Genomic DNA, 14,802 nt, shown 5'->3' with positions numbered 1-14,802 from the left:
TAAAAAAAGGCAAAATAGATGTTTTAGTCTCTCAACTTTGAACCGAGGGTCATATTTATCCCTTAACTTTCAGATTGGCCAATATAGTTCTTGAATTTTCGTCTTGGGCCAAACTCATCCTTATGTTAATTTTATACTCTACGATAATATGAGTTTTATGAAAAAATCCTCTTTACCTTAGCTCCTTCACCTTCTAAATTCATTTAAGAGCTGAACATCACAAGCAAATATTTAATTTGGAGTATAGAATTTTATTTACCCATATATTGTATTGTACTGTGGACGCATGTAGAGTAAAATTAAAGGTACTTATTGCATAACTACATACCACCTTATAAAATGTTGCGGAAAGTTGAGCGAACAGTTACACAACCAGCGAAAATTAAGGAGTGGAAAAAGAAACAAAGGGTAAAAAGGACTTTTTGCATTTATCTCATGTTATTCTGGAGTATAATATCACTACAAGGACGAGTTTGACCTCAAAATAAAAGTTGATTGATTATATTTGCCAATTTAAAAGTTAAGGGACGAACTTGACCCTTGGGATAAAGTTGAGGGACCAAAATACCTATTTTGCCCAAAAAATCTAAAAGTTTGGAAAAAAAACTAGGTATCCGTGCTATTTGCACGGGGCACCTTGCTAGTGCATACTACCATTTTATTGTGAACTTGTAACAAACTTGATGTCAATACCATCATTTTATTGTAAACTTTCCATAAACTTGATTTTAATACCACCATTTTTATTGTGAACTTAATAAACTTGATATTAATACCATTGCCACTTAAAGTACTAAACTTGCCACATGTAATGTTATTCCCTCTAGTATCTTTATACAATAAATTATAAACTTGTTGTTCATTCTATATTTATATAAACTATGGCTTATTATTTAGATAAATGTATTGTCTCTCTTAAGTGTGTTTAAATTGAAGTATAATTGATAATAAGAAGAATATGCGCGTATTAATCATTGATAAGTTTCTATCATGCCAAGGGTGCAACCAATATGTAGAGAAATTTATCGGTCATGGATGACCCGTGGGTACCTTTTAATTTGATGGGTTCGGATTTGAACAAATTTTATACTTGTTATAGATATGGATCTACCTAATAGTTTTCACAGATACGGGTTTGGGATGGCAAAATCCAATATGCCATCCTAGCCCGGTGTCTGTCAAGGTGCGCATGCCCTCCACGGACGCCACAGAACGCTCTAAGTCTCAACGCTACTGCTTGCTCCCCTGCTTGGCCTCGCCTCCTCAGGAAGCACGTACGACACCTGAACTACCTTCCTTCTGGAACATTCCTTCGATGCCATTTCCGGTTGTAGTGCATCGTGTAGTTAACTGTTGCAAGTCTGCGGGTACCTCTCCGGAGGAGACATTTGGCGCTAGCAATATTCCTATCTTTCCGCTGCGATTCGTTGCAGGATGGGGGCGTTGAGCGTTTGAACCTCGCTAGCTGATCTGAGTGGCCAGCTAGAGACCAACTTAGGGGCCCGTTCGTTTCCGGCCTCTAAAGCCCGAAACCTCTAAAGTTTAGAGGGTCGGTACCGAACGGCCCACTAACCGAGCGAGTACGGTGCCTTTAGAGGTCGCATTTCTTTAGAGCCACCGAGCACTCTAATCCGGTCGCGATTCCCAGCGCTGCCCCCCACCCCCGCGCCGCCCCTCTCTCTCCCCCCACCCCCTGCGCCGCCGCCGCCCCCTCTCTCTCCCCCCACCCCCCACGCCGCCGCCCCCTGCTCCTCCCCGCGCGCCACCGCCCCTGCTCCCCCCCCCCGCGCCGCCGCCGCCCCCTCTCTCCCCCCCCACCCCCCCCCCCCCCGCGCCGCCGCCCCCTGGTCCTCCCCACGCCGCGCCGCCGCCCCTCTCTCCCCCCACTCCCCCGCGCCGCAGCCCCCTGGTCCTCCCCGCCGCCGCCGCCCCCTCTCTCCCCCCGCACCGCCGCCCCCTGGTCCTCCCCGCGCCGCGCCGCCGCCCCTGGTCCTCCCCTGCGCCGCGGCGGAGGCCGCCGAGGCCGCGGCCGGCAGCCTGTCGAGCGCCACCTAGAAGCAGAGCTCGAGGGCGCGGCACTGCAGCGGGTGCGCGCCGGCGGCGGCGGCGGTGCCAGGCCCCGCGGCGGCCGCGCGGTCGCAGGCCTGGAGGCTTGGAGGGGAGCGGAGGCGGGAGAGGCGGAGGTATCGAGAGGTGTAAGGAGCAGGAAGGAGGAGTCAGGTGAGGGCAGAGAGAGAAGGTGAGAAGGGGGGTAAAAGTGTAAATTTACTCACATTAGAGGGCTGTAACGAACAGCCCTCTAAATATTAGAGGTCTAAAATGTTTAGACCTCTAATTTATAGGAGTGTTTTTTAGAGGTCTCTGGAGAGAAACGAACACACCCTTAGTAGGGGTGCTCAAGTCTGCAATCTGATCACACGGCGATCCTCCCTCTGATTGTCTCCAGGTACGCCCGCTGCTCGGATTTATCTCTCACCGAAATTTTAATGTACTGCCGCTGTAGAAACGGGAAAATAGGGTAGTAAGCGCAGAGCCCCTATCTATGATAATAAAATCAACACCTGAATATGCTAAAGATCACTTGTATTCATGAGTAGTACAAGTACTGCAAAATTGATACATACTAAAGTCCCCAAATTGCAAAGGGAGAACTTTCAGGAGCAACTGGTTCTGATTCAGTTCCTACTTCCTAGTATCCATTTTTCTTGTCAGCTAGGACAGCCAAGCCACAGCCACGCATAAACCCAGTCATATGATGTATCGTAGAATGTGAAGCAAACATTTCTCCATTTTGTCTTGAACAAGAAGATGCAGAAGACTGACCAGAGGCCCATCACAAATCCGGAACTCATGCCGAGGAAAAGGAAAATGTTATCGCTTCCATCCTTGTGATCTTCTGGAGCTGCGGGGGTCAAGTTCATTTCAGGACATTTCTTTGTGAGAGGAGGACCGCGAAGGCCTAGGTTGCCAATATAGATTGATGCCTGATCATCGAGTACTTGCAGTTGATTGCTAGATGGTATCTTTCCTGATAGATTGTTATACGACAGGTTCAAGTGGCTTAAATATGTGAGAGCTGATAAGCTTGTGGGGATTTCACTGGATAACTCATTGTGTGATAGATCGAGGGATTCTACTTGTACCAAGTCACCAATTTTTCCAGGAATTTTTCCACTGAAGGCATTCCATGACAAGTTCAAGTTGTTCAGTGCAACAAGTTCAAGTTGTTACAAGATAAATAATCCAGATTTACCATATAGACTATTTCTCCTGTATATGGCTGTTCTTGACCCTTTTTGACTGCAGTGAAATTGTCATTATATTCCACCATTGCATTTGTAACAAATGAGATCCCATAATCCATTGCATCATCTTTTTCGTCTCTTAGAGCCATCCCCTTCCAGTTAACAATAGATTTTGGTACGATGCCTGATAAGTTATTGTAGGCAAGGTCCATATATTGAAGATTAATCAGATTCATGAGCCCCAACGGAATGTGACCGCAAAACTTACTGTGTCTTAACCGCATGAATGCCAAAGATGGTAGCTTATTCCCAATCCCTGGGTCTAAAGTCCAGAAAAATCGATTGTATGATAGATCGAGGAATATGAGTTGCTGGTAGTGTTGGAGGAATAAAGGGAATTCACCAGAGAGGCTGTTGTTTCTCGGGGGTGTTTGGCGGCAAAGAGATGTTGTTTTCAGTGGCTACCAGCAAAAGCCACATTTGAAGGATGTCCTCCAGCCAATTTTGCGTGTTCCCAAGGCCCAAGCGGATTGCAAGTGCTGCAGCTTCGTGGGTCGAGGCGTTGATCCAGCTCGCCCACGAGAAGCTCGGTGAGTCTGCTACGGCGGCGGCGAACTGTTGTTGTTCGAGCTTAGCGAGGCGTGCGGACTCCTCGACGTATTTCTCGGCGTCGTCGTCATCGCGGCGAAGACGAGCTGCTGTGGTGCTCGAACTTGGCGAGGCAGACGTTCTCGGTGCGGCAGTGCCCAATCAAACCTCCTGAGCACAAATCGATTTTGCCAAATCAAGTTCCATGAGGATGCCAAAGGAAGGATCCTGGCGCCGTGCGAGGTGAGCAGCGGGTCCGCCCCTCGAGAGGCGTGTGCGGCTCCAGCAGCCCGTGCGTGCGAGGCTGCGGCCCCCCGAGGCGAGCGCGGCTCCGGCAGCCCGCGCGTGCGAGCTGAGGCCCCCGCGGAGGGGCGCGAGTTGAGCGCGGCGCTGGTAGCCCATGCGTTCGAGCTGCACCCCCCTCGCACGCCCGCGCGGCTTCGGCTTCCCCGAGCGTGCAAGGCGAGCGGCGGCTCTGGTGCCAGCACGCGGGGCCGCGCTGGCTCCGGCGGCAGCCCGCGTGCGTGGTCGCTCCGCGGCGGATGACAACGGGCGCAGCGCCGAGCCGGCCGACGTCCTTCTGGACTGCAAGCGGCTGGACGGGCTGATGAAGTCCGGGAGGCTGGCGGACGCCCTAGACCTGTTCGACCGGATGCCCCGCAATAACGTCGTGTCCTGGACCACGGACATCTCCGGGTGCACGCGGAACGGGCGCCCCGACGCGGCCGCGGCGATGTTCGTGGCCATGCTGGAGTCCGGCGTCGTGCCCAACGACTTTGCGTGCAACGCGGCGCTGGCGGCGTGCGCGGCCGCGGGCGCGCTCGGCCTCGGGGAGCAGGTGCACTCGCTCGCCGTGCGGGCGGGGCTCGCGAGGGACGCCTGGATCGGGAGCTGCCTCGTCGAGCTCTACTCGAGGTGCGGTTCTCTGCGGGCGGCCGAGGAGGTGTTCCGCCGGATGGAGTCGCCGGACGTCGTGGGGTACACTTCGCTCGTCTCGGCGCTCTGCAGGAACGGTGAGTTCGCACGGGCTGTGGAGCTGCTCTGTCAGATGATGAGGCGGGGTTGCAGCCGAACGAGCACACGATGACGAGCATTCTGGCAGCGTGCCCGCGAGTTCTCGGTGAGCAGATTCATGGGTACATGGTCAAGGCAATGGGTTTGCAGAGTGTGTATGCATCAAGTGCACTGATCGATCTCTATTCAAGGAATGGTGACTCTGACATGGCAAAGTTGGTGTTTCAAAAACTCAACTCCAAGAACGTGGTGGCATGGTGTTCCATGATGCAGCTGTGCGTTAGGGATGGACGGTTGGAAGATGCACTGCGAGTGTTCAGCGAGATGAGTTCAGAGGGCGTGGAGCCAACTGAGTATGCATTCTCAATTGCTCTTGGTGCTTGTGGATCCGTTGGTCTGGGGCGTCAAATTCACTGCTCAGCCATCAAGCGCAACTTAATGACAGATATTCGAGTATCAAATGCTTTACTCTCTATGTATGGTAGAAGTGGTCTTGCAGAAGAACTCGAGGCTGTGCTTGACAAGATTGAAAATCCTGACCTTGTTAGCTGGACGGCTGCTATTTCTGCCAACTTCCAGAATGGTTTTGGTGAGAAGGCTGTAGAATTGCTGTCTAAGATGCATTCACAAAGTTTCACACCGAATGACTATGCCTTCTCTAGCGGTCTGAGTTCTTGTGCAGACCTGGCATTGCTGGATCAAGGAATGCAGTTTCATTGCTGGCACTGAAAGTGGGGTTTGGCTCCAAAATTTGTACTGGGAATGCACTGATCAACATGTACTCCAAGTGTGGTCAAATTGGATCAGCAAAGCTTGCATTTGATGTCATGAATCTTCATGATGTCACCTCTTGGAACTCACTGATTCATGGTTTCGCGCAGCATGGAGATGCAAACGTGGCACTGGAGGTATTCAGCGTGAGATGTGTTCCAGCGGTTGCAAGCCAGACGATTCAACATTTCTCGGAGTCTTGGTAGGGTGCAATCATGCAGTTCTGGTGAAGGAAGGGGAGATGTTCTTCAGACTAATGACCAATCAATACGGTATCATACCGACCGCCTCCCATGATTGACATGTTGGGTCGAAATGGCAGATTCGATGAGGCACTGGGCGTGATTGAGAAGATGCCGTTCGAGCCTGATGTGTTGATTTGGAAGACAATATTAGCATCGTGCAAGCTGCACATGAATCTGGATATGGGAAAGCTCGCCGCAGACAGGCTCATGGAGCTCTCGGAACGAGACCCTGCGAGCTACGTGCTGATGTCGAACATCTACGCGATGCACGGATAATGGCGGGACGCTGGGAGGGTGCGGCGGAGGATGGACGAAGCGGGGGTGAAGGAGGAAGCCGGTGAGAGCTGGATTGAGGTCAAGAACGAGGTCCACGCCTTCGTTGCAAGAGACATGTCTCATCCAGACTCGTTGTCTATCTATCAGATGCTTGCAGAGCTCGTGAATGTGATGCAAGATACAGGCTCAGGTGTCCGTATGCAGATGTAGTTGTCAATGATTAACTAATCAGTACCAGAAATTTCTGTGTAATAGCACGTAGTAGCATGTCATAGTAAAAATGGCGGTCACGACTGTTTTGCCAGCCAGCATGTTGGCCTTTACCTCCTTTGAGAAGATGTTTTATAGTCTTCACGGAGGAATGCCTTTGAACTTTTGTAGTAACATGTGTATCACTTCTACTCCCTAGCTTGAATTGCCTTGCAATGCTAATGAAGAGATAGGCTCTGTTTGTTCATCCTGTCATGATCTGAACCTCTCATAGTTTATCTTTTTTTTTTTCTTGCGCAACTTAAACATCGTGGGGTGAGAAGCCGAAGGGTGGTTGTGGTGAAGTTGGATTCTGGGGAGGATGATGCTTTGCCCTCGCGACTAGTCACCCAATGCAATTATTCTCCATGTGTAGTCTGTGCCATGACCATGAATTTATTGTGACGAGGAGAGGAAAAGAGAGGAGAGGAGAAGAGAGCCTGGTACTGGGGCGCCGGCCAAGCTGCCACCGGCCACACCACACAGGGGACGTGTGGTGGCCGGCGAGACGACGAAGTGATCGATCGATGGAGAACACACGAGCCTCGTCCTCTAGTACAAGTGCAGTATTGAGCTGAGCACACTACAAGTACACTAGCTAGTAGCGCCACACTCGCAACCTCATGCACGCCATTGATTGTTAGGCAAAGATACTTGATAGTCACTCGACTAAACGTAGGACGGTCCATGGCATGCATCCACGGCGGTCGCCGGCGGCCAGGTCCTGGACGCCTCAACCCCAGCGGTGGCCCGCGTGCGGCAGCTCATAGGCGGCCCGGAATATTCCAAAGGCACATCGCCGCTTGCCATCTGCGCATCGATGCAAACCATTTCCGACTCGTGCGCGCTCGTGTCGTGCGCAGATGGGTGGAGCCCGTGCTGGGAGTAAGGCGTGACGCCGTGGGACCTGGGCCAGCCCACGGCGGCCGTCGTCGAGCTCGCCAAGTCCGGGACGCTGCCCGGGCGACGCCGCCACCATCCTCGTCCCAGGATGCGGCGCGGTCAGTCCGTCTCCGTCAGTACATGTACATGCACGTGCTTGCATCGCTCGCACGCTCCACCACTCCTCGTCTCGTCTCCATGCATCTTGACTTGAATCTTGATCTCGTATTCTCGTGTGAATCGAGTGCAGGGGTTTCCTGTAGTATAACCGGTTTCGTGGAGTTATATAGTTTGGGTGCTAGGAGGCCAAAAAATACCTGGGCTGTTAGACATACAACTTTTTTTCTTTCTTTTCGGGTGTGTAGCTAGCTAGCTATGGATGTTTCCTAAACGCACGGGCCTTGAAAATGCGAGAGCCTCCCGGCCCACTGCCTTTGGCACACTCCGCGAGCACGGTCACTGGTGGCCCACAACCAGGCATACACGGCGGATCTGAAAGTCAAGGTCGTGATGCACTCGAAGTCTAAAAGAGGGCCGCTCGCTTCACTTTCTTGGGCTTATAATTAAATTGTTCAGTCATGCGTGTACACGAAAGCGCAGATTTGTACCAAGAAAATTAGCTACAAGGCGGAAGCTCGATAACGAATGGGTCAAGAGACGACTTGGCTTGCGTACTCATCATTCAAGCATAAATAGCGATCTACTAGGTTCCATTTCGCGTACAGAATATAGTCAAGCAATAAAAACCAAGAAAAAGAAGAAGGAAAGAACAAGGCTACCAAAATGGCCGCTCCCCTTCTGCTCCTTCTCCAAGGAGAAGCTGCTGCGATATTCGTGTTCGTCCTTTTTGTGACCCAGGCACTGTCGTCGCTCCCTGTTCATGGAAGGGCGATCTCCGGCGGTGGCTGTGTCGCAAGCGAGCGCGACGCGCTCCTCGGCTTCAAGGAAAGCCTCTTGGACCCTGCTGGCCGTCTTTCCTCATGGCGGGGCGAAGACTGCTGCCAGTGGAAGGGAGTCAGGTGCAGGGACCGAATCGGCCATGTCGTCAGGCTTGACCTCAGGTGCCAGAACTCTTCTGAAATGATGATGCTGAGAAGTGGGATGAGCTCCTCCCTGGCCACCTTACACCATCTGATATACTTAGACCTGAGCTCCAATTACTTCAACTTCATAAACATTCCTCTGTTTCTGGGCAGCCTCAGCAACCTAAGGTACCTCGATCTCTCAGACGCGGGGTTTTCGGGGAGCGTACCCCCGCAGCTCGGTAACCTCTCTCGCTTGCAGTACCTTAACCTGAGTGGATATTATGATCTGAAAGTGTCAGGGCTCTCATGGCTGCGGCATCTCTCATCATTAGAGAGTCTCGACATGGGAGGGGTGGACCTCAGTCTTGCAGGGGATTGGGTTCGCATGGTTAACATGCTGCCTAATCTGAAAATCATCTCCCTGATTGAGTGTGGTCTCAATAGCACAGTATCTGCTCTACCCCACTTGAACTTGACACATCTTGAGGTCCTTGATTTATCCAGAAATCCATTTTACTCTTTGCTGCAACACAACTGGTTTTGGAAGGTTACTACCCTCAAGGAGCTACGTCTCAGTGCTTGTGACTGGTTTGGGCCCATCCCTAATGAACTGGGAAACATGTCCTCCCTTGAGGTCTTATACTTGGATATCAATGAACTGTCAGGTATCATGCCGATGACCTTGAAAAATCTATGTAATTTGCAGCTACTGACATTAAGTTTCAACGACATCAAAGGGGACATGCTGGAGAGATTACCAGCGTGCTCATGGAGCAAGTTGCGTGAGCTACACTTGAGTCGTGCAAATTTGACTGGGCAGCTGCCAGTTTGGATAGGAAATCTAACCAATCTCAGCTACCTTGACATCTCTCAGAATATGCTAGTGGGTCCTGTACCTTTTGGGATGGGTAACATGAGGAGTCTAAGTTATCTTGATCTCTCTCAGAATATGCTGACTGGTGATGTACCGCGTGGGCTTGGAGCACTTAGTAATTTGACTTACTTCAGCCTTGGCCTGAATAACTTCAGCGGTGTGCTTTCAAAAGATCTTTTTGCAGGTCTGGTGAACCTTGAATATCTAAAGCTTTCACACAATTCACTGAAATTGGACTTCGGTGAAGGTTGGGTGCCTCCATTCAGATTAACGGAAGGACATTTTGGGTCATGTGACATGGGGCCTCGATTTCCAGCGTGGCTGAGATGCCAAACCGGCATACGCAACCTTGATATTTCAAGCACAAGGATAAATGATGTGTTGCCACACTGGTTTTGGGTTGTGGTTTCTAATGCTTTCAGCTTGGACTTATCAAGAAATCAACTCAGTGGTGATTTGCCGGCAAATTTGGAGCTGCCATTCATAAGAGAAATGGATCTCTCCAGAAACTCTTTAACGGGGAAGTTACCAGCAAATTTGACAGCTCCCTACCTAATGAATTTGCTTCTTTACAACAACAATTTCACAGGCGCCATCCCAACATATGTATGTTATAATTTCTTCGAAATAAACCTGTCAAACAATCAGCTAACAGGGGATTCTCCACAATGTTCAGGAGACACTTCTTTATTGCAAATGGTCGACTTGAAAAATAACAATCTTTCTGGTGAATTCCCTCGTTTCGTTCAAAATGCCAGAGATTTAAGATTTCTTGACCTCTCGCACAACAAGTTCTTTGGAGTCGTGCCGACATGGATAGCAGATAAAATGCCAAACCTAGAGGTGTTGATTCTAAGATCAAATATGTTTCATGGTCACCTTCCTAAACAGTTAACAATGCTTGTTGGACTTCATTATCTGGACATAGCGCACAACAACATATCAGGTAGTCTACCTTCATCCCTAGCAAGGCTGACAGCCATGGTACATTCGTATGGCACAGGTGAAAACAATTATAGTACTGACAGCATATCAACATTCATAAAAGATCGAGAGCTTAACTATACACATCAACTTATTCAACATGTAGTGTTGATTGACATGTCAAGTAACAGTTTCACCGGATACATTCCGAAGGAACTATCTTTACTCAAGGGACTTCGGAGTTTGAATCTCTCTAACAACCAAATAAGTGGACCAATTCCAGATGATATTGGTGTTTTAAGGGAATTGGAATCTCTTGATCTGTCTTACAATTATTTGAGTGGCGAAATCCCCTCAAGTTTATCAGATCTATCATTCTTGAGCTGCCTGAACTTGTCCTACAATGATTTATCAGGAAGAATCCCCTCAGGACAACAGCTGCAAACACTGAATAATCAGTACATGTACATTGGCAATCCTGGACTTTGTGGGCCTCCACTTCTCAACTATTGCTCAGTGAATGGGACAAATCCAAATGTCAGTCAGGAGCATGAAGGTGGCCGATCATATTTGTACCTCAGCATGAGCATGGGATTCGTGATGGGTCTCTGGAGTGGATTTTGTGCAATGTTGTTCATGAAAACATGGAGGATTGCTTACTTTCAGCTATTGGACCAGCTTTACGACAAGGTTTATGTGCGAGTGGCTACCAGCAAGGCTGCCTTTCTAAGGAAACGTGGAGACGAAGAGACATGAGGTTTTTCTTCCGTCTCGCATAATTATTCTTGAACCCTGTTTTATTGTTTTTGTTTCTGTTTCCTTTTTAATGTGGTCTGCCGTGTAACAACAAGCTGAAGTATACCAGCCTTGTAAAGCAGCAAGCATGCGGCTGCTTTGTCATTAAACATTAGATGTCCGTGTGTGCGCCAATAATCTCCAATCACGTAGTTGATTAGCGGTAGCATGATATGCCATTATCTTGAACTATGCTCCCCGTATGTTTTGTATTAAAGTTCTTGTTTTTACTTGCTCACCGCCAGACCAAGCTGTTGGAATTTTGTGATATCGGGATAACACCCAAGATCTTTATTTTCAAATAAGTCCACATGTAAGAGATATAACACAAATCAGTTTCACGCTGTGATCAGCCGGTGCACCTAACATAACCAACTAGGACTCAGCCCCGGCCCTACAGCACTATAAATATGAGATGGAGGGGTACCCTCTGTAACCCTAATTAGTCTAATCTCGCGACTAGCAGAAACGCCAATCAATTAGAGCACTGGAGGGGCTGGAAGACCAACGTCTACATCTGGAGGTTGTTCATCGACTTTTAGATCAAGATCTTCATCAACTAGGAGCTAGAAGTTCCTAATCTGGTGAAGATAACGTCTACTTCATCTACATCAATAACTGCTACGACTACATAGGCAATCTATGGCATCTAAAGGTTCTGGTTAGTCCTTAAGTAATTAATTCCGCATTAAGATTAATTAGTGGTTATGATTAGGCTAAGCAAAGATCCTATTTATGGTTAATTTAGTTCTAACACAAGCCTCCCAAGTCAGTACTGCTTGTCTCCCGGTCTCCCTCTGGACTGACCAGTGACCAGACGCACGTCATCATCTCCTAAAGCTTAACCCGCCCCACCGCGCGTCATGCTGGAACCACCCTGCCAGGTTTGCCATTGCCAATACTCAACCGCCATAGTATCCGTCTTCTTCCGGCAAGTCAAGCGGCGTGCTGCCGACGTGGAACTGCCAATAGAATCCCTTCAGTTCAGTTAGATCGGTTGTGCCACCACTTTCGACTTCCGTTAGATAATATTGTACATCGGCACGAGCTAAAGTAGGGCATAGCACGATAAATTTTGGACTGTACCAGTGAGGATCATGTCATGCCTAGAACCTTGGCTTGACAGGTGAGACTACACATCATGATAGCACGATGCCTTAAGTATTAGGATGTCAACATAAGTAAAATAATCTATTTTAGCTTTCTTCTTTCTTCTCTCATTTTCCCAACCTTTCTTACTGGTTGTGGATTCACCTAATCCCCCGTGGTTTAGCACTCAAGTGGTTTTATGCGGACTGCTGCCAAATGCGTTAGAGTGGAGATCGAACCGATGTGGAAGTCGACATCCAGTATATCCTGTCACACCGACTACCAATCTACTGTGGGCAAGGACAATGCTTACGGTTCAACCAGACAATAGAAGTAGGACCATATCAGATGAGCAATAGTTAACGATTTTTCCACAATATGTATAGCTAATAAAAGCAAGCTTTAAGGTGGGCCCCATATCACAGAGAAAAAAATAAAAAAAACAGCACCGATAGTACACGGGCGGGAGAGGATGGGATTACCAAGAAAGCGGAGAGAGAAAAATATTTTTCTATTTCTTGCGGTCGACCACAAGCTTGCAGTGCATTTTAAGCTATGGTGCATCTTAACAATATATTTTGCCCATCTTAAAATTATTTTACTCTCTTAAGATCACCTTTTTACAATATTGTAGCTGTCCGAGAAGAAGTCAAAGAGGCTGTCAAAAGGCAAAACGTACAGCCCCGGTTGCCTGCTCACTCTGACTACTTTTGTAGTTTTGTTGACTTGCAGGTCAAGCAAGGATGCAAGTCAACAAGACTTTTACAACCAGTTCATACAGGTTGGTTCAAGCTTAGTTTGTATAGAGATACCAAGCTTATGTGCTATCGCAACCTAGTTTTGATTTCAGGGCACAAATAGCCAAAGAGATAGAGAGAGAGAGAGAAGAGGCAAGCTATCGCAAAATGACTGCTCGCCTGCTCCTTCTTCATTGATTCGTCCTGATCCTTTCCGTGACACTGTTCTTGTCGTTTGTTCACGCAAGGGCGGTCATGTGTCATGGCTGTATCGCAAGCTATTGTTAGTGACTTCAACGCTTTGTTAGCTCTGCGCGAAAATGCTACAAAAATAAAGCTTAGCCATATTTGTCAATGGACGTCGCCATCGATTGGGACTCCAGGTCTTTGAAGTCGTCGTTCTGGTGTGCTACATTTCTCCGATCCATCTATCACTGTTCCCGCTTAATTTCAAATCCCTGCAATCAAAGACAAAGGTTCACCGGCGTCCTTTCAGTCTTTGCAGGCACACATCACCGGTAGCAACTAGGAAATTGCATGCACACCAGAGGACAACCAGAAGCATTCCGGGAGAATTTTCTTCGCCAATCTTTTCATGCCACACCAATCACATCGATGAAGAACAGTACCTGCAGACCAATTGAAAGGCCGGAAATAGCAGAGACCAATCACATGGTGCTGGGGACTTCTCCCAAAGAGCGACCCGGGCGGACCGCCGCAGCCGTCCACAGCCTCTTCCCCTCCCTCGTTCCACCTCGCCGCCGTCGGAGAGCCCTCCACGTGGAAGTCCGCCCGGGCTCAAGGATGGCGGCGGCAGGGCCTCCTCTCACGAGCCCTTTTCTCATGGTGTTCTTTTTCCCTCAACTCGAGAATAAGCTTGGCAATCAAACGAGCTTCGGTGCCGACAACCAGCGTTTCGGGTCGGTGTAGGCCAGATTCACACCGTGCCCGACCGGATCTGCCCCCTCCCCTCTGCGGTTTCCTCTCTTCTACACCCTGCTCCTTGGGCTCACCGGCGGCCATGGCCTCCCCTGGTGGAGTGCGAGTTGGGCTTCTGAACGGCGGATCCGGTCCTTCCGGATCTGCGTGGGGACCGACAGCGACGAGGGGCCTCCGGACCCGGTCACGTCTAGCGTGGGTCTGGCCATGGACGGCGTCCCCTGCGCATGCATGGCGCCCGGTCCGCTTCCTCGAGCGCACTGACTATCGAGTTGGGGCACTCGCTACGGAGCGGCAGCCCCTGGCTCTAGGCGCCTCTCTCGCAGGGACAGGCCCCTCCTGCCCAGCGGTGCTGGGTGGATGCTGGTGTGATGTTGCAGCTGCTTGCGGCATGTAGGGCAAGAGAGCTTGGTGAAAGCTATGCCCGCCTCTCCGAGTTGACAACGATGATGTTAATTGGCGCTGTTTGCCTTCAAGGTGTTGTCGTGCTCCTCCTGCAAGATCTCCGGGTGAAAATTCTACTCTACTGAGCAAATAGCAACGGCATCTTCGTGTCGTATCCTACTTGTAGGCACTGTCTTTGGAGGTCTGCCGCCTACTGCAGGTACACTTGTTTTACCTTCTCCTGACTCTTCATTGGTGAGGCTAGCACCGGTTGTTAGCTACCATCATGGTTCGGCAAGTGTCCTCCTATGGCGCCTCTGCTTCGTCGGCATTCTCCTTGGTGGTGCTACTAAATCAATTGCCGGATGGTGTTTCCACCGCTTCTATCATTCCCCTTCGTGGGTTCCTCCACTTGATGGCGCTGAATGGCTGTATGTGGAGGCCGGATGTGGCGTATGTGTCACCATCAATTTCAAAGGAGGTCGTCGTGTCCAGTGAACTGTGGTTTGTGTGCTAGCTCTTCACCACTCTTAGTCCCCATTCTGCTGGGTGGTCGCTCAGACGGGGGCACGGTGGAGCGGAGTAGCTACAAGGAGCGGTGCAGGGAATACAATGGTCACAATGTAGCTGGTAAGTATGTTGCTCGGTGGTGGCACTAATCGACAATTGGTGGTCGTTTTCAGCTTGTGATATGATTTTTCTTTGGTTAGTTAGCGAGTTGTGTACCTCTTTCCCTGTTGTATTCTGTTTGTTCCATGGTGTTTG

General features: G+C 49.6%; 1 protein-coding gene and 2 pseudogenes across 1 annotated transcript; 2 read left to right on the top strand and 1 right to left on the bottom strand.

The window, feature by feature from the left end:
• Positions 1 to 2,708: 2,708 nt before the first annotated feature.
• Positions 2,709 to 3,481, bottom strand: LOC112892487 (annotated as a pseudogene).
• Positions 3,482 to 3,730: 249 nt separating this feature from the next.
• LOC112892486 lies at positions 3,731 to 6,349 on the top strand (annotated as a pseudogene).
• A 1,661-nt stretch (positions 6,350 to 8,010) lies between these two features.
• On the top strand, positions 8,011 to 11,126 carry LOC112894662 (receptor-like protein EIX2). Its single transcript, XM_025962435.1, has one exon. It carries the CDS (start codon positions 8,054 to 8,056, stop codon positions 10,847 to 10,849), a length of 2,796 nt encoding a protein of 931 aa, XP_025818220.1. The 5' UTR covers positions 8,011 to 8,053; the 3' UTR covers positions 10,850 to 11,126.
• The last annotated feature ends 3,676 nt before the right edge of the window (positions 11,127 to 14,802 follow it).

This window comes from Panicum hallii, chromosome 5 (genome assembly GCF_002211085.1).
Source record: "Panicum hallii strain FIL2 chromosome 5, PHallii_v3.1, whole genome shotgun sequence".
Classification (NCBI taxonomy): Eukaryota; Viridiplantae; Streptophyta; class Magnoliopsida; order Poales; family Poaceae; genus Panicum; species Panicum hallii.
This window is presented reverse-complemented; position numbering and strand designations above follow the sequence as displayed.